The sequence below is a fragment of the Manis javanica genome, chromosome 6 (genome assembly GCF_040802235.1).
Source record: "Manis javanica isolate MJ-LG chromosome 6, MJ_LKY, whole genome shotgun sequence".
Taxonomy (NCBI): Eukaryota; Metazoa; Chordata; class Mammalia; order Pholidota; family Manidae; genus Manis; species Manis javanica.
The window spans coordinates 13,907,876-13,933,242 of record NC_133161.1 but is presented as its reverse complement, the minus strand read 5'-3'; the positions used below and the strand labels follow the sequence as shown (position 1 = coordinate 13,933,242).

The window sequence follows — 25,367 nt, the reverse complement described above, 5'->3', positions numbered from 1 at the left end:
TTTAAATATATAATGGAGATAGTTTCTCTTGAGATAATGTAGGCTGGAATGGTTTGTGGGTTTTGATAGCTATTTTAATTAATTGCAATCTCCCATTCTGGAGTATTTAAAAAGTCTTTTTGGTCTCCATGGACTCATAAAACACATAACCTAGCATTCCACTAGTATGGTGACAGAGGAATTCCTTTTTTTTTAGCTGGGGATTTTCAGATTGATTCTGTCTGCCTAGAAGCAAGGCAAATGCTTCCTGTGACAGCTCCTTCTACCTGGCTCCCTTTTAAACAGCATACCCATTACTCATCAGAGCTCTACCCAGATTCCATAATCAAGGATCTGACAGGTTTTCTCTTTCCACTCGAGAGCCCTAAATTTACCGGATCGGGTCCTTTTCCTGAGACTGAGGTGATTCTTTTTTATTTTACATTTCTGTAAGAGGGAACAGTTATTTCTCTCTTGGTAAAATCAAAAAACAATCCTTGGGACATCTCAAATTAGCAGAATATCAGCATTCCCTGAACAAGCTTCTCTGTTAATTCCTCCCATGTCTATCTTAAAATGACTCCTCTAGTTTTTTGGAGTCTATCTGCTTTATTTCACAGAGAGCGTGCCTATAGTTCTATAAGCCCTGGTGTTCAAAGTTGAACTTTTCCCTTTTTAGTCACTTTCTTATGCCCCTGGTCTCTTTTTCCACTTCCGTCAACAAACATCCCTTATTTCTCTGGACTGAGTTAACCCACCCATCCCAACCCCTCCCCCGTGGTAACCACCAGCCACCTCTCAGTGCCTGTGAGTCTACTGCTCTTTTGTTCATTTTGTTTTGTTTATTCCCCAAAAAGTGAAATCATATGGTATTTGTCTTTCTTCGCTTGACTTATTTCACTTAGCACAGTATTCTCTAGGTCCATCCATGTTGTAGATTTCTTCTTTTTTTGTGGCTGCATAATGTTCCATTATATATATGTACCACATCTTCTTTATCCATTCACCTATTGCTGGACATTTAGGTTGTTTTCAGAAAGAACTTGATTCTGTGCCATGGCTTTTTATCTCTTCAGGGGTTACTTTTCAGTTGGAAAAATCACAAATAATTTTGAACCACATCTCTAACCTTTTCCACACCAAGCCTTCTTTAGGTAACATTAGAACCAGCCCATCTGAATAAAGTTACTTGTTCAGAGACAAGAGATGAACACCTCTCTTGTTTATTATCAGTTAACACATCGACAGGCTTTTGAATTCTTGCTTTAAGAGCTGTTTTAGATTGTGAGTTTGAGTTATTGCTCCCTAAGTCTTTCTTCAAGTGGTAATTTTTGGTGGTTATGTTATTTGGACAGTATTAATAGGATATGTGAATACTTGAGGAAAAAATGTGGGAAATTCAGCAGATCCCAGAGTTCATTTGCCTTAATTACTGTGAGCTTTTCTTTCACTAGTTGTTTTAAACTGATTGAATAAGAAATATATTCTGTTTTTTAAAAAGAGGGAGTTGATAGGGGAGAAAGACACATCATATGTCAACTTTGGGAAAATGACTTTGTTTCTAGAATCCTGAGTGAAGATACCATAGTAGGTAGCACTAAAGATTGCAGAGCAGAAGAATCTTATTTACAAAGGTGGCCATTGCCTCAGTTACGGATTCCCATGTTGCATTTCTTTGAAGCTTCTGTAGAAGCAGATGACAGCCTTGTGTAACTAGGGATATAAAAATGAGTTTCCAACTTATTTATTCACAAAACCCAGTATTTCTTCTCTAATGCATTAACAGCAGGTGGTCTTAGTATATTTTGATCCGTATAGAGCCTGTGGTGATCTGCTCATAATTTATTATCAGAGGTTTGAGACCCATTAGTAGTGACTTTCATGAATGGATATCTGCTTTTGGGATAGATTTCACTTAAGGAAGGAAAAAGAGCCTGGTGGAGAGAAGGGGACAGGGCTCAAGAAAGTTCACCACTTTAGGAGAACATTTATTAATCTGTGAAAAAAATATGAAAATATCTGAAATTCAGACTTCCATTGCCATGTGTTTTTAGTTGTCCCCAGATACTTTTTTAGACCTTCAGAAGGTTAGAATTCTTAGGGAAAAAAATAATAAAGTAGATATGTGAAGGTTGTATACTTAAAATATATTCCTCTCAGATAGAAATTTGTATATATTTGTGATAGACCAGTGCAGTCTAGATGTTACTGTTAGATGCTTCTTTAGGGGGCAAATAGAGTAAAAATAGAGCAGATAGAGCAGAAATACCCCACGAGCTCTTGAAATAGTGGGACTCTCAAGTATAGTGATTACAGGGTGGGGGGGTGGAGTATGATTTCTCTTTGAGGAAATGAACTTTTGGTTAATAATGGAGCTCCTGTGCTTTACCCAAATAAATGTAGACTTTGTCCCTGTTATAAACATATTTATTTACCCCTAGGGTTAATATGTTTCTCTAATTTTTATGTAATATAATTGGCTCTTCATGTTACTGAGTTACCCTGTCTTCAAAAACCACTGATTTTTATAAGTAGATCACTGAGTTGATCTTTTCTTACTTGGAATCTCTTACTACTTGGAGTTTCTATTTTATTTTCAGCCTCAACCAACCTTCATAATGAGGCAAGCCTAAAAAGCTTCCTACCCAGAGTCTAGACTTTTTTTTTTTTTTTGGTATCATTAATATACAGTCACATGAGCAACATTGTGGTTACTAGATATCCCCCATTATCAAGTCCCCACCACATACCCCATTACAATTACTGTCCATCAGTGTAGTAAGATGCTATAGAGTCACTACTTGTCTTCTCCTTGCTATACAGTCTAGACTTTTAATAAAAATCAGACCACATAGAATTATTTAACTAAGATGTTTATGCACAGAGGAGCTCATGATTTCAGTACTTGTTTCCTTTATGAACCTCTTCATCTGACCTTTTGATTCTTACAGCTCTTAATCTTCTTTCCATTTTTTTTATTAAGGTATCATTGATATATATTCCTAGGAAGGTTTCACAAGAAAAACAATTTTGTTACTACATTCACCCATATTATTGAGCCCCCCCCACACACACACCACATTGCAGTCACTGTCCATCAGTGTAATAAGATGCCACAGAGTCACTACTTGTCCTCTCTGTGCTACACTGTCTACTTCTTTCCATTTTTTATTGTAACTGACTTTGGTAATACCAAGAATTCTCTATTGCCAATACCGAGGAGTCTAGTTTTCCACATTTCATTGTTCGAGATTTCAGTATATCTCATAAGTAGCGGACACAATTGGTATGGCAGGGTTTCGTTTCTCCCTCAAAGGCTTGAATCTTCGCATGCATCTTACGTTTGTAAGAGGTATTTATTAAGTCTGTCTGTACTTTCCTCTATGATGAAGCGATGATTTGGACATAGTTTGTTGCCAAGAGCTGTAGTTTGGTCTTGGTCTTTAAATTAACACCTGTTCCCATCTTTCTACAGTACCAGCTGCCAGATATAATATCTTCCATCTTGGAAGAAAACTTAATTCTTTATTAATAGGCTTGTCCTGCTGAGAACATGGTGGCTGTTACAAACTCTTTTCTTTTTTTAAAAAAAATCTATTAGGCTAAATGATAATGTTTTAACAACTTTTATGCTCTTTAAAAACCTAATTTTTGAGTGGAAACAGGAATTAGGATTAACAGAGTGAGAATAAATTGAGCATATAGTTAATATCTAGTTTGTGCATTGCAGACATAATAAGAGAATGATGGATAAAACTAATGTAGGCAGAAAGGCTTTACCTCTTCTGAATCTATGATTTTTTCAAACTTCTCTAAAGAAAAAAGTAACTCACTAAGACTATGTGACTATCTAGTAGAGCAGTTGCAAGGTTGGGGTCGGGGGGAATATGATATCCCTTTAAGGAAGTGATCTTTTGGTTAGAGTTCGTATGCTTTATCCAGAAATGTAGACTTTGCCCCATCATCAAAAAATTAAATTTTTTGTTTGTGATTATATAAATTTCACTCTTAGACTAGACTCATTGAAATTTTCTATAGCATTATTATTTATTGGTGGGTCTTTTTTTTTTTCACCTTAAAAATACTGGCTGGGAGATTGTGGAAAGATAAAATGAGAAAAGAATCACTGCCTTTGCCTCCTTGCTTGTGTGTTGCTACCTAAAAGAAATACTGTACTATTTATTTGTTGTTTTGGGTAGCATTGAGTTACAGCTACAGGAACTAGTCCCTGTCATTCGTAGTGGTGTCTACTCCCATCTTGAAGCTTTTGTGCCATGCAATAAGGAAACACTGGTAAAACGCCTAAAGAAGTTACATCTCAACATCCAGGTAAGAGAAGGAACAATCATGCCTGCATCTGAGGTTTTATAACCTCTAAAGAGACTGGTTTCTGTTTAGGGCTTTTGCATGTTAATTGCTTTATAGTCATCTTATGTGTATTTAGTAACTATAGGAGGTTATTAAGGGCATGTTGGATCTTCTGGGGAGAATTACTTTTCAACAATGCATAGGTTTAAAGGATGTTTTCTAAGGCATAGATTCTTGGACTCTTAAATTAACCTCCATTCCAGAGCTAACACAACTTTGCCCTCAACAAATAACCTGACATATTTATAACTCAATTTGATTATTCTTAAAATGGATTTGTATAGATATGCTCACACTTATGTTGTGAAGACCAGTAGAAAGAATCATAGTGTTGCATTTAAACTTAGATTGCTTAGTGGAATCATCAATATTTTGCTAGGTTCTCCTTGACAACAACCCCACTAAGCGATTGTCCATGTTTGAATGCTTCCAATGGTCAGAATGTTATTTCATTACAGTATCAGAGAGTTCTTCCATGCACTGAACAAAATCTCTGTGCTTTCTACCCTCACTAGTCCTAATTCTACCTTTGAGTCCATTCACAAATCTAGTAATTTGTCTACTTCATGGCTTTCATACTTTTGAAAGCACTTAATAACCCCTTTCTCACTTCATATAAAATGTTTTTCACTGTCTTGATTATTCTTCCTTTAATGATTTGTTTGATTATATATTTTTGAAATATTTATAACTTGAGAGTAATAAAAAATAATTTGAATGTGGTTCAAGACCCAAAAAAGCCCTCCCTTTTTTTTTTCTATAAATAAAGATATTTCATTGAATTAAGGACAAGAATGCAGCCAGGAAGAGATGGGAACTGATAATTTACATTGTTTCTATCTCCTTACCTGTGTCTCATCTTTATCCTTTTATGCACATCTGCAATAAGATTACTTTATTCCCAAATTTTTATATTATAGAAAAGCCACACACACAGACTGACTCAGGTCTCTCATCCCAATCCAAATTCTTGGGACAGAAAAAAACCCCTGAATATGCTGTCTTGGGTCAACCTAAACTTTCCCGGGGAGTGGGGTGGGAGGGCATTACACAGCACAACATGGCTCTCCAAGGCCCACCATGGTGCAAATGTGGGAATGTGTGGTGCCCTGGATCACTGTAGCAGGTGTGATCTGACAGGCATAGAATTCTTTATTATAGGTTCTATACTTCGCTTAATAAAATACACTTTTGAAATGAGAAACTATAGTTCTTAATTCAAAGCAGGTTAATAATACATGAGATTTGTTTGAGGTCTCAGATTTTGTGCCTATGCCTGGCTCCTTCAGACATTGACAGTTGGAGCTTACAGCCTATTAAGTACAAATAACAGAAATGGGTACCAACAAAAAAAGAACTAGACATAGGAAAACAACTTTTTGCACATTGTAAAATATTTCTAAGCATTTCAGATAGAATGTTTGAAGTTATTAATATCCCCGTTGGCCATGGAAGAAAGATGCTTATTTACTCTTGGTTTTCTTCGTACAGTTTTATCACATACATTTGTATCCCTAAACATTATGTTGTTTGGATTTGCATGTTTTTGAACTTCATATACATGGAGTCATACTGTTTTCTTTTGCAGCTCGCATTTTGTAATATTCAACATATGTACCTCAGATTTATGTGTGACATTAACATGTGATAGAACCTCCCACATTTATGCTGGTGTACAGTATTCCATTGTATGACTATGTTCCAGTTAATTTATTCATTTTACTGTTGGTGCCTATTTGGGTTGTTTCTAGGCTGATAGTCTGAGCTATATAATTCTTAAAAAGTGATTCTCCAGGAACCATGATACCAGATGTTCAGTTTTTTTAAGTGGGATTTTATAGCAGACCTCTCATGTGCATGAAATAGGTAATTAGTAATAATATTTGTGTTCTGTTTTTATTAATAAAATATGTTTTTAAAGGAATACAATATTTTAATTTTTAAAGCATACCTCCTGTAACATGACAATTGCATTCCTGAAACTCTTCTCCTTACTCAAAATCATATTTTAAAGACAGCTGTTTCAGTGAAGAAAAGCAAAGCCTTATATTTCTGTACCTATGACAAAAATAAAGGTATGTTTTAAATATTTTTTATGGCTTGCAAGATGAAAATAACAAATTGATTGATTAAAGCTGTCAGGTACAAACCTACTTGCTTTTCTTTTTGCCCTAAACCCACATGAATAAGATTCTCCCAGTTTCCTCTCTCACTTTGGCCTTGATCTTGCATTTTTGATTGCGTTAAGTCACAATTACTAACAATAAATGAGAGAACAGGATGCCAACATCCTGTTGGTAGTCACCCAAACCAAACTGTGTGTTCCAGTATCCTAAATCAGTGTCTCCTCTTGTGGCACTGGGTCCCCGTCGTAATGGGGATTAACTAAGAGGAGTCTGTACGATGCAGATTTTGTTCTTTATTTCATCATTTATATACATTGAAGGATCCATATAATTTATTGGCCAAACATGGGGCATTTTTAGGACTACAAGGGAGCATCGTTAATAATTATGCTGGGGCAACAGGCCAAAACTAGAACTCTTCTTGGCTACTAGGGATGTGTGGTCTTCCTAATTTTATGTCCAGTGTGCATTGTGAAAAGACAGTGTTGATGAAAAAATGTCTGTATTTAAATATGTTAACATTGCAAATTCATAATGAATATCTAAAACATAAATTTCATCTTTTGAGGATCTGCCTGCCAAATAAGTTTTTTAAATACGTTTGAAAAACCTTTCAGTATATTTTTTTCCCAGGATGATCGTTTAAGAGAACCTCTGCAAAAACTGAAACTGGCTGTTAGCAATGTCATGCCTGAACAGCTATTTAAATACCAGGAGGACTGCCAAGCTCGTAGTCAAGCAAAGTGTGCCAAGTATGTACCTCTTCTGTTTGGACTGGCTTTTGCAAATGAGAAATACTTTTGGTTGTTAGAGAGTGATCATAAATGGACTTCACCAAGTTGAAATCCACATATACCACTGAGATGGTATAACTGAATATTTTCTAAGTGACATGTCACATCCCACTCAGTTGCTTTCGTGTCAAAAGCAAAAGGTCTGTTGATTTAGTGTGTGGGTGTGATCACACCAAGAGCTGGCACTGGTTAGACATTTTACATGTTGACCAACCTGACTGGCTGAAGTTGGACACAAATACTTTCTGAACTAAAAAATGCCTGTTCATACCTTTATATTACACTTTAAAAACCGTATTTACCAAACCATTTTATTATGTGCTTCAAATTCAAAGTACTATGTGGAAAGGTAGATTCCCTATGTATGCTGTCTTTTGAGTTAACATTCAGTTAAGCAATTCAACAAGTTTCTGTGGAGCATGTTACAGGCAGTGTTGGGTTAAAACTTTGCTTCATAAAATGTTTTTCATTTTTAGGTTGCAAACAGATGAAGATCGAGAGAAAAATGGGTCTGAGGAAGATGATGATGAAAAACCAGGGAAACGTGTCATAGGACCAAGAAAGAAATTCCACTGGGATGACACCATTAGGTATGATTTAACCAAAGCCTTCACTTCTAACGAAATAGTGAGGTAGAAGTAAGGTTTCACATAAAAACAATCTGTGGTAAATGGAAGGCTAGATTGGAAACAACTAAAGATTAGTATGTAGGAAAAATTTATTCAAGTGGAGATGGATTTGGTCCTAATATCCTTAGAGTGTTATCACTTTTATTTTCATAGAGTACTATTTATAAGCTGATCTTCTAATTATTGAGTAAGTCAGACTGGTTCAGAAGGTGAAATACTAGCGTACTTGTGTAATCAGGTAACTTTTTTACCAGTATTTCTGTACACGAGGTAGAGGGTTTGGTTATAGGACTACCCCTTTCAGTCTTTGTGCCTGGATTAAGGGTATCAAAGGAAATTGTTTCATATTGGGGATTTGGCTGTAGTGCAATGAATGATGTATGTTAGAAATTATCTTTGTGTCATCTTCTGAATTCTTCAGGTAATATTCTTTATTATTGCTGTCAGATTTAATGTGCTTTTTAAAAATCTGTTTGAAGCTAATTTTCTGCAGTTTTGCAGTCAGATTTACATATAAATATATTTTTTAAATCTATTTAGAACTTTGTTATGTAACCTTGTTGAGATCAAATTGGGATGCTATGAGTTAGAGCCAAATAAAAGCCAGTCTGCTGAGGATTATCTTAAATCCTTTATGGAGACAGAGGTGAAACCATTGTGGCCTAAGGGCTGGATGCAGGCAAGGTAAGAAATATGATATCCTAGATTTTATTTTACTTTCTTATTATTGCTGTTATTGAAGATGCATATATATATACACTCACACACACACATATATGACATTTATTTTGCTAAAAACTGAATGTGTTGTTTCACATTCTATACAATCATCTCAGATGCTCTCTTTTATAAATTTCAAGCACTTTAAAGACAAAACAGTCCGTGGACATACAGATATAGAGATTCACATAAAGGTGGTTTTGTTTTACTGACCACTTTTTCTTTCTTGCACCTGAAGTTGCTAGTAGAGAAAACTGGAGGAGGGAAGATGGTTATAACTTCAGGAGGGGCACTGCATACGGAAGGAAGATAAGGAACTGAGTACAGGAAATTCAGAGTGCAGGCAAAGAGCCACAGCCCTAGGATCTGTTGAAAATAGTCTATGTAGAGTGGTATCTCAGAAACTAAGAGTAGCCTAATTTAAAGTTCAAAAGAGTTAAGAATATTAAAATTAATAAACTTGTCATATTAAAGTGATGATTTTTTTATCTGCTATAAAAAAAAGATTGTGTCCTTTTAATTTTTTCAGAATGCTTTTTAAGGAAAGCCGGAGTGTACATAATCATCTTACTGCTGCTCCGTGAGTAAATGTAGACTCTAGATTTCTTCATTTATTTTTATTCATGTTATCTGCTTTGGTAAACAGAAGTATCATGTAATGCAAGGTGAAATGGACTTAAATGTACATTCAGACAATCTCCATTTTACCACCACCTTTTGAAAACATCATTTTCACTGTTAACTACAAAGACCTCACAACACATTTACGTATTAAATAGTTCTCAGGCTAGTCTCTAAAACCTGCATCCAAAGTGTAGCAGATACTGGCCTGAGATCTGGTAGAAAGGAGCCATGTAAACATGGAAGGTTCTGGCAGTATCCTTTGTTTCTGGGCCTCTGGCCTTCAGTTCCTTTGTCCTTTTTCTTCCCTTCTTAATTACCTTCTTTACACAGGTAGCCTATAGCCTTGTGCTTTCCAAGATAATTCCATATAAGTGCCTACCTTCCTTGCAAAGTGTGTAGTCCATAAAATTAACCTACTCTTCATGTCCTTCTTCTTCTGTTCAAAACAAAGTTATTTCCTTAGTGATGTGATTACAAAAGAAAGGTCTCTTAGCCTCCTGACAGGCAGTAGAAAAAAGGCAAGTTTTTTTCTGTGTTTACATTTTTGGGTGAATGACTGGTTAACTTGACAAGAGATATATTTTTACCTACAACTAGGGCTATTTCTCTCTAACCCAGATGTAGTATTAAGGGTTAATAAAATACAAAATTAGCTGGTCAAATGACAATTTACTATGCACTCTAATTCAGTATTCTGCTAAGAGGTCTGGTTAACATTACAAAACTCCCCTTCTCCTTGTATGTATGTATAGTTAAAATAGGTGGAAATTTTTAGGAAGGACACCTTGTTAGTAAACAATCAAAAGATGTATTGAATTGGTTGTGGTTTTCAGTCTTCTTGCTATTCTTGTTTACTGGATATAAATTTTGGTTGCATACATTCTAAGTTTACTTTGTGCAGATGGTGTAGTTATCCAGAAGTAGGGGGATACATACATACACATACATTTGTGTGAATCTACTTCCAGCCTTTCATTTCCCTATAGTTCTAAAATCACATATATATTACAGTTAGATATAAGTAATTCATTCCTTTAATTCTAAAGCAGGTGTTAATATAGACCCTCCCTTAGTCTTTTGTTTTATTAGTAGCTTCACTATTATGGCTGACTTCTGGTTTTCCTTTGTTTTGTAGAAAAAATAGGTATCTGGGCCTGGAGGTCTTTTGCCCCAAGTGGTCTTTATCAAAAAAAACTTTGAAAATTACGGTTGCCCTACTGAAGTTGTTGACTGGCAGTTTTAGTCAAGAGACTTGTTATTTAATTGATGACTCTTTTAACTTAGTGAAGTAGAAATACTCAGACAGAATTAAATCCTTTAGCTCATGAACCTCTACTCAACAGGCATTGGAGTGCTTTCTCCTGCTATGGAATCCATATATTTTTTTTTTTTCTCTTCTTTTTTTTTTTTTATTGAAGGGTAGTTGACACACAGTATTACATTAGTTTCTGGTGTACAACACAGTGATTTAACATTTATATACATGGTAATTCTAGGTACCAGCTATCACCATACCAAGTTGTTACAATATTTTGACTATATTCCTTATGCTATACATTACATCCTGGTTACTTATTTATTTTACAATTGGAAGTGTGTACTTTTTTTTTTTTTTTTTTTTTTTTGTGAGGGCATCTCTCATATTTATTGATCAAATGGTTGTTAACCACAATAAAATTCTCTATAGGGGGGTCAATGCTCAATGCACAATCATTAATCCACCCCCAAGCCTAATTTTCATCAGTCTCCAATCTTCTGAAGCATAACGAACAAGTTCTTACATGGAGAACAAATTCTTACATAGTGAATAAGTTACATGGTGAACATTACAAGGGCAGTCATCACAGAGGCTTTTGGTTTTGATCATGCATTATGAACTATAAACAGTCAGTTCAAATGTGAATATTCATTTGATTTTTATACTTGATTTATATGTGGATACCACATTTCTCTCTTTATTATTATTATTTTTAATAAAATGCTGAAGTGGTAGGTAGATACATGATAAAGGTAGAAAGTTTAATGGAAACCCATATTTTTTTAATCTTCAAACTTTTTCACCCTGGTTCTCAAAAGAACATTTTCACTCAAATTTCCACAGTACTTTTTCTCGCCTTTTTTCTTTCATTTTAATATTTTTATTTGTATTTTCATATTTAAAATAATTTCTTTAAAGACGAGAATATTTTGGTTTTTAACTATATTATTTACAACTTCTTGGCATAGTTTAATTTGAACTTGAAGTTCCTTCAAGTTCTGTTTTCCTATAAATAATTAAAATTCTTATAAAATTGTAAAGTAATTAAAATTCTTGAAGTGAGTCTCTTTAGGCAGCTTTGTTAGACTATTTTGAGTTATTTTATTTTGAGTATTTAAATTTAATTTAAAAAAACTTTACATTTCATATATTAATTGTTTGACCTTCTAGTTCATCAGAATTATGGGAAATGGTGCTGTATAGTCACATATAAACTGAGCACTTACATATAGTTCCTCTCTTCAAAGAGCATTGTAAATAGCAGAGGAAATGATTTGCCCATGTAATTAAGGGTTATACGTTAATAGTTTTCTAATGCATGACTGAACTGCTACTGAAGTGGCCTTTTTAATCTTTCGTCTTAGGGCAAAGAAAAAGGTGATACCTGCACCTAAACCCAAAGTGAAGGTGAGTATTGAACCAAATCTTTAATTAGTCATAACTGGTGAATGTTGAAATACGGTCAAGATATGATGCAAAAGATAATATGGTACTTAGCACAGATCAATATGTACCATACTTCTCAGGTGGGTGTTTTCAAACTTTCAAAATCCTAAAACCATTGTATTTGAAAAATGGATGACTGTGTAGCAGTGGGAAGTTTGCATATATTAACTGAATTATAAAACTTAATACTATGTGGAAAGATTAGGTAAAATATAAAAAATATCCTTTAAAAGTGTTGCTGAGATTGCAAATATGTAAGAGAAATATATAAAGCCCCAAACAAAGAAGAAACTGCCAGGGTGTTAATCTGTCAGTAAATTTTGGTTGCTTTTAGGAGCATTTGCTGATTTGTATCTATCACCTTACAGTTTAAGATTTCTTCTCAGTGCATAACAAGTTGAGTCTTCTAGAGCACCATATAGGCTGAGAATTCAAATGAAACTCTGCTTAACCTGGGACCCTCAAAGGATAGCATCTTTAGTAAAAGAAAGGACTAAAAAAGAAATCCATTCACCAGCAGAAAGATTGAGAAAAGTGTGTGTATTGGCCTGGGTTCTAGATTTGGGGAAGAGTCCCCCCTGAGAATTTTCGCTGGTTTAGTAGGAGTTTAATTTACACTATTTGCGTGATCTGCAAAAAACTTAAGCTAAGAAAATAACTTGAAGTTATTAGATTAGTCTATATTATAGACTAGTCTAGACAATATTATATGTCACCAATACAATTTTAAAAGGATGGAGAGGGAACCTATAGATTAATAGAATTAAGATAATTATTAGATTAATACTCTTATTAATTAGAAAAATTATTGGATTATTACTATAAACTCATTTGATTAGTATTAAACTATAAAATCATTTGATTAGTATTAAACCAGTTGGCAAATCAGACTCTCTCTAGAATAATGTACCCGCATCCCAGACCTCACAGGCTTATCACATGTGCCATGTCAAACATGAGTTTACAATTTGAGAGTTTAAAATTTGAGCGAGTACATGAGGAAGTAAAGTAAGTTACTGTGAGTGAAAGTCAGTGGAAATAACCAGCTACTAATTTAATTTAAGAATTAAACAACTGATCTAATTTAAGAATTAAATCCTTGAGAGCAAGTGATGGATTTATTAGGTTTAAAACAAAGTAACTTAAATTTTCTAAAAAGTTTATTTTGGTATCATTAATCTATAATTACACGAGTAACATTAAGTTTACTAGACTTCTCCCATCATCAAGTCCCCCCCACATAGCCCACTACAGTCACTGTCCATCAGCATAGTAAGATGCTATAGAGTCACTACTTGTCTTCTCTGTGTTGTACTGCCTTCCCTGTACCCCTACCACCACATTATGTCTGCTAATCGTAGTGCCCCTTTTTTTTCCCCTTATTCCCTCCCTTCCCACCCATCCTCCCCAGTCCCTTTCCCTTTGGTAACTGTTAGTCCATTCTTGGGTTCTGTGAGTCTGCTGCTGTTTTGTTCCTTCAGTTTTCATCTTTGTTCTTATACTCCACAGATGAGTGAAATAATTTGATACTTGTCTTTTTCTGCCTGGCTTATTTCACTGAGCATAATACCCTCTAGCTCTATCCATGTTGTTGCAAATGGTAGGATTTGTTTTCTTCTTATGGCTGAATAAATATTTCATTGTGTATATGTACCACATCTTCTTTATCCATTCATCTACTGATGGACACTTACGTTGCTTCCATGTCTTGGCTATTGTAAATAGTGCTGTGATAAACATAGGGGTGCATATGTCTTTTTGAAACTGTGTGCCTATATTCTTAGGGTGCATTCCTGGAAGTGGAATTCCTGGGTCAAATGGTATTTCTATTTTTAGTTTTTTGAAGAACCTCCATACTGCTTTCCACAACGGTTGAACTAATTTACATTCCCACCAGCAGTGTAGGAGGGTTCCCCTTTCTCCGCATCCTCGCCAACATTTGTTGTTGTTTGTCTTTTGGATGGTGGCCATCCTCACCAGTGTGTGGTGATATCTCATTGTGGTTTTAATTTGCATTTCTCTTATGACTAGCAATGTGGAGCATCTTTTCATGTGTCTGTTGGCCATCTGAATTTCTTCTTTGGAGAAGTGTCTGTTAAGATCCTCTGCCCATTTTTTAATTGGATTATTTGCTTTTTGTTTGTTGAGGCATGTGAGCTCTATATATTTAGAAGTCAACCCTTTATTGGATTTGTCATTTATAAATATATTCTCCTATACTGTAGGATGCCTTTTTGTTCCATTGATGGTGTCCTTTGCTGTACAGAAGCTTTTCAGCTTGATATAGTCCCACTTGTTCATTTTTGCTTTTGTTTCCCTTGCCTGGGGAGATATGTTCATGAAGAAGTTGCTCATGTTTATGTCCAAGAGATTTTTGTCTATGTTTTTTTCTAAGAGTTTGATGGTTTCATGACTTACATTCAGGTCTTTGATCCATTTCGAATTTACTTTTGTGTATGGGGTTAGACAGTGATCCAGTTTCATTCTCCTACATGTAGCTGCCCAGTTTTGCCAACACCAGCTGTTGAAGAGGCTGTCATTTCCCTATTGTGTATCCATGGCTCATTTATCATATATTAATTGACCATATATGTTTGGGTTAATATCTGGACTCTCTATTCTGTTCCACTGGTCTATGGGTCTGTTCTTTTGCCATTACCAAATTTTCTTGATACTGTGACTTTGTAATAGAGCTTGAAGTTGGGAAGTGAAATCCCCCCTGCTTTATTCTTACTTCTCAGGATTGCTTTGGCTATTCGGGGTCTTTTGTCATTCCATATGAATTTTAGAACTATTTGTTCCAGTTTGTTGAAGAATGCTGTTGGTATTTTGATAGGGATTGCATTGAATCTGTAGATTGCTTTAGGCAGGATGGCTGTTTTGACTATATTAATTCTTCCTAGCCAAGAGCATGGGATGAGTTTCCATTTGTTAGTGTCCTCTTTAATTTCTCTTAAGAGTGTCTTGTAGTTTTCAGGGTATAGGTCTTTCACTTCCTTGGTTAGGTTTATTCATAGGTATTTTATTCTTTTGGATGCAATTGTGAATGGAGTTGTTTTCCTGATCTCTCTTTCTACTAGTTCATTGTTAGTGTACAGGAATGCAACAGATTTCTGTGTATTAATTTTTTGTCCTGCAACTTTGCTGAATTCAGATATTAGTTCTAGTACTTTTGGAGTGGAGTCTCTAGAGATTTTTATGTACAATATCATGTCATCTGCAGACAGGGACAGTTTGACTTCATTACCAATCTGGATTCCTTGTATCTCTTTGTTTCGTCTGATTGCCATGGCTAGGACCTCCAGTACTATGCAAAGTAACTTAAATTTTTAAAATATTTTAAAAAGTAGAAAAGGGGATAAAAAATATCCATCAAAATAGACAATGTGGAGTTGAAAAAGAGCCAGGTATACTCTAAAAGTAAAAACTATAATCATTTGAAGTTAAAATTGTAATGAAAACCCACACACTCTTTAGGTTTTAGACTTACCCTGTAGCTTGGAAAAGATGAGTTTATTTGCGTATGAGGTTATGGCCAGAAGGTCAGCATTTGTTACTCTGTGCCCTTCTTAACTTGAATGTTAAATGAGGCTCCTTGAATACAGAGTAAATAGTGCTCCTTTTCTTAGTAACCCACTTTGTCTTCTAACCTAAATAATACTGAGCCAATATTTCATTAAATCTGTTGAATTACTGCTTTGTTTTGCCACTTACTTTACTTTTAAACTCCTAATACCTCCCATAAAGGGTTGTTAAATTTTGATAAATCTATTCAAACATAATGAGTTCATCAGAATTCTAATAATGAATGTGTTAGGATGGTATAGGGGATTTACATCTTTTTTGTGTGATTAAATTACTTTTTCCTTTTCTTGGAAAAACTGTATTTGCTGATTTGTTTTTTGTTTTTTGTGTTTTTTTCCCTACCTTATTGTCCCTCAAAATACCTATTTAATTCTAAAGGCAATATAAGGAAATACATGTAAAGGTAATAAAAGGAAATGCAGAAAATGCAAACAATACAAAAAATGAGAATTGTAGAAGTATCTAGAAATACTGCTCACCCAGAAAATCTGCCCCCTTCTGGGTCTTTGTCCCTACTTCCCCTCCTTCCATCCATCCATCCACCTGTTCTGTTTAACCATACTTAATTAACATTTTAGGCAAATGGGATGACCTGCTTTTTTGATTCAAATGTATATCCTGCACAATTTTCTCTGCCACTGTAAATATATAGTACTCTCAAGTAGATTTAATGTTTTTTTTAAATAAATAAAAAATATTAATATACTGGTAACATTACCAATATTACTCTGATTCACTCACCACCCTCAGTTTCTTTACTTGCTTTAATAATTTTCATTAATTGCGTGATTGGATAGCATGTCAGAGGAAGCTCATCTGCATACCATTCATGTTAGCAGACACTTTTGACCTTACTGCAGTTACACTACGGACTTCTGAGGGGCAATGAACTTTACAGTTGGGGCTTTCAAAATAGAAGGTTAGAAAAATTGCTAAGGAGGTTAGAGTATCACAGCATTGTTACCAGTTCATTTACTGCAACTCCTTAGAAGGTGCTAGTAAGGAGCCTTCCTTTTCCAACTATGGCTAAGGTAAGTGCTGTGGTTGTGTAAATGAATATGTGATATGGGACTTTGGGTTTGGGTTTATTTGGGTTTGTCCTTAGGAAATGACTTGAAGGAATTTTGAGATGATTTTTATGTAATAGTTTTATTTTTTAATCTTATAAATGAAATGAGTCAAACACTTTACATTTCTTATTTAAGAGAAAGTTACTTTTTAGTTCTCCTCCTCTTAATATTTTACTCTTCACTGAATTTTAAGAAAGTTAATTTTTTGGGGAGAATCAGTCTTTTAGGTATTCAGTGTTTTAATTCTTAACACCCTTGCTTCTTAGCATAATGCCTTGCTCACAGTGATCACTTAGTAAATATATGTTGAGTAAATTACAAATGACTTTTACCATAGTGAATAGAAAACATAATTTTAGCATGCTTGGATTGGATTATCTGACAGTTTGATGTACCAGTTTCTCTATGAACTGGCTATGGGGAGCTGCAGGACAGGGAATCCAAAGAGCCAGAAATTCAAGGAAGCAGAGTAAGGGTCAGGTCCTTGCAAACCACACTATGGAAGACAGGTAGATGCTTAAGGTGAGGGCAGAATTTGGGCAGAACTTTTCTTCAGTACAAAAAGAATAAAAAGAGAATAGTCTCTGAACAGATGGCTTTGGAATAGTATCCAAAGATCTAATACAGGAGGGTGAGTCAAGGCGCATTTCATCAATAATGGAACTGGTATATGAATGTTCCTTTGGCTTGGTTTTAAGCCTTCTTAGTATGGCTTACTAAGGTATGGCAGTTGTGTACAGTATTTTAGGTACTTTAGCTTATGAGGATGGTTCACTCAGCAGCTCTATCCTCTCAAAAAATTATTATGGTTTTTACAGTCTCTAAAGATTTCTGGTAGAATTTTAAACATCATAAGGATTTCTTAGTCCTTTAAAATCTAATACTTAGGATTTTTCTATCAATCATTTAATCGTTTCCCATATAATGCTGTTTATGCTAGGAGTGTAGTCCGAAAAAGGACCAGAAAACTCCCGCCTCCGTGGCAGCTTCAGTCGGTGGTCCTTCAGTGAGCTCCAGCACGTCCGCTGTGGCCTCCACCAGTTCTAGCTCCACGCCGGCCCAGGAGACCATCTGCCTGGACGACTCGCTAGATGAAGACCTTTCTTTCCACCCACCTGCCCTGGATCTTGTTTCTGAAGCTTTGGCTGTTATCAACAATGGGAACAAGGGCCCTGCAGCTGGTTCAAGGATAAGTGTGCCGACCGCAAAACCTCGTCCAGGACTGAGGGAGGAAAAATTAGCAAGTATCATGAGTAAGCTGCCCCTGGCTGCTCCCAAGAAACTAGATTCTACTCAGACTGCACATTCATCGAGTCTTATTGCTGGTCACACAGGGCCAGTACCAAAGAAACCCCAGGATTTAGCTCATACCGGAATCTCTTCAGGCCTTATTGCTGGTTCTTCAATTCAGAACCCTAAAGTTTCCTTAGAACCTTTGCCAGCCAGGCTACTTCAACAAGGACTGCAGAGGTCAAGCCAGATTCATGCTTCCTCTTCACAGACCCATGTCTCCTCTTCCTCCCAAGCCCAAGTTGCTGCCTCCTCTCACGCTCTGGGAACATCAGAGGCCCAAGATGCTTCTTCGTTAACACAAGTAACAAAGGTGCACCAGCATTCAGCTGTCCCACAGAACTATGTGTCTCCATTACAAGCAACCATTAGTAAATCACAGACCAACCCAGTGGTGAAGTTAAGTAATAATCCCCAACTTTCCTGTTCATCCCCCCTTATCAAGACTTCAGATAAGCCACTTATGTACCGCCTTCCCTTATCTACTCCCTCACCTGGAAATGGTTCTCAAGGGTCCCACCCCCTGGTTTCTAGGACAGTACCTAGCGCCACTACCTCCAGTAACTATTTAGCCAAGGCTATGGTGTCACAAATCCCCACGCAGGGTTTCAAGTCTCCCTTCGCAATGGCTGCATCCCCAAAACCTGCTGCATCTCCAAAACCTGCCGCATCTCCTAAACCCTTGCCCTCACCTAAGCCTTCTGCCTCACCCAAGCCCTCTCTGTCAGCTAAGCCTTCAGTATCAACTAAACTCATTTCTAAACCCAACCCAGCTCCCAAACCTACTGTATCCCCAAGTTCTTCCAGTCCGAATGCACTAGTAGCCCAGAGTAGCCACTCCAGCAGTAACAACCCCGTCCATAAACAGCCCAGTGGAATGAACATCAGCCGACAGTCTCCCACCTTGAATTTTTTGCCCTCGAACCGCACTTCAGGCCTTCCGTCTACAAAAAATCTTCAGGCCCCTTCAAAGCTAACAAACTCATCATCCACTGGAACTGTTGGGAAGAATAGCTTGAGTGGAATTGCAGTGAATGTACCTGCCAGCAGAGGTAGCAACCTTAACTCAAGTGGAGCTAATAGGACTAGTCTATCTGGGGGAACAGGAAGTGGAACACAGGGTGCTACTAAACCATTGTCTACTCCACATAGACCATCCTCTGCCTCAGGGTCTTCAGTGGTAACAGCCAGTGTGCAGGTATGTATGTGATCTACGTCCATGTAAGATTGTGTAAGCGTTCTTATGAATACACTTAGTGATGTTACTCTAGGTTGCTTATTATTTCTTAAGGCCAAGGAATGTTCCTGATGGTGACATCACGATGATGGGGACACCTGGACATGAGGTTTTTGGTGGGATGTGCATTTTTTCTAGTAAAATATCACATGCTTGCTTTCAAAAATTTTGAAAAAAACAGAACCAAAGTGTATATTTTAAACTACATCTTATCGAAGTCCAGAACAAAGTAGTAACTTATAAATTAAACATATCTGCACTTACCTCCTCTCTTCCCTCCCTGCCCTAGTCTCCTTCTGCCAACTTTCTTATTGTGTAATCACATTTATACATTCATATTATTTTTTTCCTTTAATCATTTGTCTTTTCAAATAAAATTTTTATTTTGTACAAATGTTGCAGTTATTCATATATAATCTAATGTCAGTAATCCTTTTTTTTTTTTTCCACTCTACAGAGTTGATTAGTCAGTAATCCTTTTATACCACAGTTTCCCTATAGTGAGTTTTTAGTTTAAATTTCTCTTTCAGGAATAGCTCACTCGAGAAATCTTTTTGAGAAGGCTCACATGGAAGCTCTTTCCTTAGCTCTTGCATATCTGATTGTTTCTGTGCTGTCACACTTGAATAGGTGTAGACTTCTTGGTTCACTAACTGCCTCACTCCAAACTGTAGTGTCCATGACCCTTGCTTAGTAGTTAGGATTATTAAAAAAGTCAGAGGACATTCTGATTTTTTTGTTCCCTTACAGGTATGTGTTTTCTCTGCCTAAATGCTAACAGCATTTTCTCTTCTTGAAATTCAGATATTCCCAGGCTATGACTAAATGTGTCTAGTTTTCACTAATTTTGTGCTTAGAACATGATTACATCTTTCAATCTCAGGGCAGTTTTTTCAACTCAAGAATTTTTTATTCTGTTGTGTGCCTGATTATAATTTCTGATCCATTTGGCCTAGGTCTTTATTACTTACACAGTTCATCTTTCTGCCCTCATATCATCTACTCTGTTACTGTTTTTGTCTTTCTGCCACTTCATTGTAGTCCGAGACTTTCTCAGATTTGTCCTTCACGTTGCTGATTTGGTTTCTTTAACCTTCTTTTCCCCTCCATGAAAAATAATGTTCATTGTAGAAAAATCATCATTCCACCATTGCTTTTATTTTTCTGGTACTTTTTTAGATGCTTTCCTAGAAAGTGGGTTTTACGTAATACTCTGTTTCATAATAAACTTTTTAAAAAAATGTGAATAACCTTTTATGATGTGTTCTTAGGTTCTTAAATTTTCTTTGAAAATAGGAATTTTGCTAATTGATGGAATTCTGTTGTTTTAAGAAAGTACTCTTAACTTTGTCCTACCTCTTATTTATATGGAATAGGAACATCTAATGAAAGAACTTTCCCCTTGGTGTTTGTAGAGGTTCTCTGTGTTCAATATAGGCAAAGCGATATTGTTTAATATACACTTAAAACCCAAATCATCACTCCACCATTACTGTAGGCTTACAAATGGATTTATTCCAGAATTGTAATACAGAACAAAATTCAGCTGATACTTCATTTATTGAAATCTAGAATTAACTGATGTTTTGTATCTGTATAATTTTACTTCAATGAGAAATAAGAAAATCACAAAAAAAATGATTAGGGATTATATGTTAAAATTTAAGTTATAACTAAGATCTGGGAGTTAGTCTACATTCCTGTTTGTATTGTCTTTATTAAAATGTTGACTGTTATTGACATTAATCTTTAATGTAGTCAAAGAACATGTGAGAGGATTAAGGCAGAAATGGCAGTGCCCAGCCCCATAGCCTCCTTCCTAGTGTCAACTGCTTATAACTCATAACTTTTTCTCTGTGCTTTTAATAAGAGTGAATAGAAGATTCTTAATTTATTCATTTTTAATATTATCTTTTGACTCTTTCTTGTTATAAATAAGGCTTTTAGCTCTCTCATACCTTTCCCGTTCTCCTGAAAGAGTAGTATCACAACTTTGGCTAAATCCATGACTGTGTAAAATTTTGTGTTTGTTGAGCTGAATATTCACAAATTATGGTTTCATTTGCTTTCTTATAAATTCTTGGCTTTTTTCCTGGAGGTAAAAATTGCTTTTTTTTTTCTTCTTTGTTTTCTTTGAATTTATGGTTAAGTCTTTCTTCATCCTTTGTCATCTGTAGAATCTACCAGTTCTTTTTTTTTTTTTCCTGGAAACCCCAACATAACCAGATATTCACTATACCTATTGTTTACCAATTAGTTTGTCAGCATAGAACCTACATGGCAAAATTTTTGTTGCTAAAAAGTAACTATTCCCTCCTGGTTTTCTCTTTCTGAAATGGCTTCATGGTTTTCAGACTTTAGTGTTTCTGCCATCATATTGGATCCTTTTTGTTCTGTCTTACTGGTTTGACTGAAGAAAGGTCAATAAATGAATTAAGGTTGTTTCAATTTCTGGTGAACCTAAGGTTCTTTTTTTCTTTTTAAACAGCATCTCATTGAAGTGTTATCAGCTACCTTGTGGCCTTGGGATCCTGTCCTTCTAGTATTCCAACACTAAAAACATTTCCTGTCAATGCGTGCAAAACTCAACTCTTGTCTGAAAGACATCTGCAGCTGTCTGCTCATTTGCAGAGTAAAAATGATAGGTCCTGAGTTTAACAAAAGTTAAAATCTTTCTAGGTTCAGATTTACTTCTGCCTGCTTTCTATTTAATAACTTTCCACTCAAGGTTTTCCTCTTCTTTCTTGCCCTTCAGCTTAATTGATTTTTTAAATGAATCCTGTCTTTGTCACTTTATAATTACCAAAGTCATTCATTCATTAAGCTAGTGTTTATTAGGTGTTTACTATGTGCCGGGCACTCTTCTAGGTGCTGGGGAAATAGGGTGACCTCCATACTCAAGGTCCCTCCTCTTATGGAGCATATATTCTGGGTGGAGGAAGATAAGCTAAATACAAATTTTCACAAATGTTAAGTGCTATAAAAAACAAAAATATGATAAAGTGTGATTACTGCTAACATAGTAGGAGAGTTGGGGAAGGCCTCTTTAAGGAGGCAGCATTCGAGCCGAGAATTCAATGAGGAGGAGCCAACCATTGGGGATCAGAGGGAGCAAAGGGTCCAGGCAAGAGGGATGGTAGGTGTAAAGGTACTGAGATAAGAAAGCAAGCCTGTTGGTGTAGCCTGAATGGCTAGGCTAGGGAGAGAAGGATAGATAGTGAGACCAGAGAACAACCAGAGCCATGTGATGGAGAACCTTGTGGGCCATGAAAAGGACTCGAGGTTTTATTCCATGTGCAGTAGGAAGCTACTGGAGGGTCTTCAACAGGGTAGTGGTATGGTCTGATTTATATTTCAAAAGATCAGTTTGTGTGTTGTGGGAATGGTGGGGGCAGATGTACTTACCAAAATAAAACATGTGGTTAAAAAATTAAAAATGTAATGCCCACCACAGGAAGAGCAAGGTTACCCTTCCTGTTTTACCCTGAAAATGAAATGTGGAGGTCATGGAAGGTGTTTTGGAATATGGATGCTGTCTTGAACTATTTGCCTGCCTTATGTTGACAGCTTCTCCCATATGCTTCTAAATGATCACAACAGTGGGATAGCCCACTTTTGAAAGGTCCCCCATCTTCTAGGAGGGAGAAATTTATAAATGCCCTTTCACTGTAGTTTTATTAACAAAAGTGGATATGGAAGGTTTTTGAAAGTACAAAATGTTAGACAGTTATGGCATTGTACCATTTTTTATTGCTAATACCAGTTACTCTTCATTTTGGAAGTTACCCTAATATACATTTTCCATCTCTTCTAATACTTCAGTTAGCCTCCTCGAGTAAACCTAACAAGAGTTCTATTAGCAATATTTACTGTTCCTCTCTAGGGGGCTCTGCTTGAGCTCCACTTGGAGTGTGTGCCTCATAGTACCTGAGACTATAATAGAATTAATTATTAAAAAGAAGAAAGAACTCTTGTTAAATTCTTAAATTGATGCAGGATCCTTTCTATCCAAACTGCATCAAAGCTTTATTTCTAACTCAGTAATTCTTTCCCATATGCACCCATTTTGTATATCATGGTTGGCACAGTAGAGGGAAAAACTGGAAATAAGAAAAGTAGTCAAATCCAACCGTAAAGTGATGAAGATTTGTACCTAGGTGTTGGAGCAGTTGTGGTTTAAAAAAAAAGGAAGTGAGTATTTTGACTGTGAGCTCAAATTGCCCTTCATTTTATGATGCCTAGAACTAAGTTTTCAAGCCTGAGTGGCAGGAAAGAATGAGACTATTGATAGCAGTTGATGTATAAGTGGGGGAAATGCTTGCAGGAGATAATTACTTCAGTTGTGGACATGCTGAGTTGGTGTTAGATATCCAAGTGATCGTGCGCTTGTTAGATATACACGATAGGAAATTGAGATCAGAGGTCAGAATATAAATTTGAGAGGTAACAAATAAAGAGATAAGGGAAGGGAAGCCTATTGGAGAGATAGTAGAAAAACCAGTATAGATGCCTTGAGGTTGTCATTTTTGTTCAGCAGTGGCATGGACCATTATGTGTATGAGTATATGTAATATGGCATATATGTATGGGAAGATCACCTGCATTTTTCTCATATATTAACTAAGAAAATGACCAGCTCATTATTAATAATGTTTACTGATAGGATAAATCAACACATAAAATAAACCTGACAAGAGCTGATGTTTATTATTGACTAAAAATATACAAAGAATTAAGTATTCTTGACCAAATTTAGAATTGTGAAATTTTTGGTCAGGGTAATTTATAATTGATAAAATAGGCTAAAAAAGAAAACTCACAGTTGAAGAAACTATAATAATATACTGAGGAAATTCTGTGATATCTGTAGATAAGTGCACATAGAAAAGTCACAATTATTTAATTGCTGTATAGAAAATTGTTCAAATAATTAGCCTGAAACCAATATAGTACTGTATGTCAACTATACCTCAATTTAAAAAATTAGCTTAATGAAGTATATTTAGTTTCTCAGTGAAAATGTATCAGTATTAGCATATTTTTGCTGTAAGTGTGTATTTATTCATAAACATGGCATCAAAGCTCAGGTAGGGGTATGTCAAGTCACCCTCTAATTTACCTATTACCTTGGGTAGTCTGTTCAGAATAGTAGTGGAAATGGAAACCAGCATTTAGGTGTTAAGGAGACTAGATACTATGGAAAACAAAGGCTATTATTGAGTAAGTTTGATAATAAAAGGAATACAAACAAGTCAGGTTGTTCCCAGGGCTTCAAGAAGAGCCACGAATAACAGTGTGGCTATAGAAAGAGATAAGAGGTCTCCATGTATATGAGAAGGCATATATCAAAAAGTGCAATAGTGGATATTTGTACCAGAAGATTCTGCATAGGTGGGATTCATGGCATAAGTCATGTGGTTAACTTTTGGAGGAGAAGCAAATAAGGCTAATGAGCAGGAAGGATATCCAGTGTGGCCTCATCTCTTTAAGATATTGTGATGAAAGGAAAGGGTATTGACTTAGGGACTCTATGAGAGATCATAGTCTGGAGCAGCAACTGTGGGCGTTGTTCCAAGAAAAAGTACAAGACAGTGAAATTACCAAGCCTTTTCAGAGACCAAATTGAGATTGTATGGAATTAATTACTAGTGGTTCAAATCTAAGAGCTAGGAGCACAGGTGGAAAAGTAGAAATCTAAGGTTAGAAATGAGTGGTTAAGAGAGTGATTGTGTGTTCATAGAGGCAAAACACAAGATAAGAAGGAGTCTACACTGGTGATGAAGAGCTGAGTATAGAATTATTTCCAAAACCAGTAGTGGTAGCTCTTTGAAATATATTTTTCACCTCAGCCTTTATTTCTGTCTTAAAAAGTTTCTGTTAGAGCAGATAAAAGACACAGTCTTACGCCCATGAGGATATGAAATAAAATAAATCAATTCAGGTTAAAGATTTATTTCTTATGTATTTTGACCCCTGGTTTCTGCAGTCCACAGCAGGAGCATCATTATTGGCTAATGCCTCACCTCTGACTCTCATGACATCACCTTTGTCTGTAACAAATCAAAATGTGACTCCTTTTGGGATGCTGGGTGGCCTTGTTCCAGTGACCATGCCCTTCCAGTTTCCCTTGGAGCTACTTGGCTTTGGAACGGACACAGCTGGAGTGACAACCACCTCGGGATCTACCTCAGCCGCTTTCCACCATAGCCTAACTCAGAGTAAGTGGGGCTCGTTTCCGTAC

General features: G+C 36.0%; 1 protein-coding gene across 4 annotated transcripts in view; it reads left to right on the top strand.

Moving 5' to 3' along the window:
- Positions 1-25,367, top strand: part of UBN2 (ubinuclein 2) — a 70,636-nt gene that overhangs the window by 31,424 nt on the left and 13,845 nt on the right. For 2 of the 4 annotated variants that reach the window (XM_036994522.2, XM_036994521.2), the window contains exons 8-15: positions 4,179-4,308; positions 7,107-7,225; positions 7,744-7,857; positions 8,437-8,580; positions 9,146-9,196; positions 11,863-11,905; positions 17,540-19,087; positions 25,113-25,344. In XM_036994522.2, the coding sequence (XP_036850417.1) occupies positions 4,179-4,308; positions 7,107-7,225; positions 7,744-7,857; positions 8,437-8,580; positions 9,146-9,196; positions 11,863-11,905; positions 17,540-19,087; positions 25,113-25,344 (2,381 nt within the window). The remainder of the gene's footprint in view (positions 1-4,178; positions 4,309-7,106; positions 7,226-7,743; positions 7,858-8,436; positions 8,581-9,145; positions 9,197-11,862; positions 11,906-17,539; positions 19,088-25,112; positions 25,345-25,367) is intronic. The other 2 variants (XM_036994523.2, XM_036994524.2) reach the window with 2 other exon arrangements.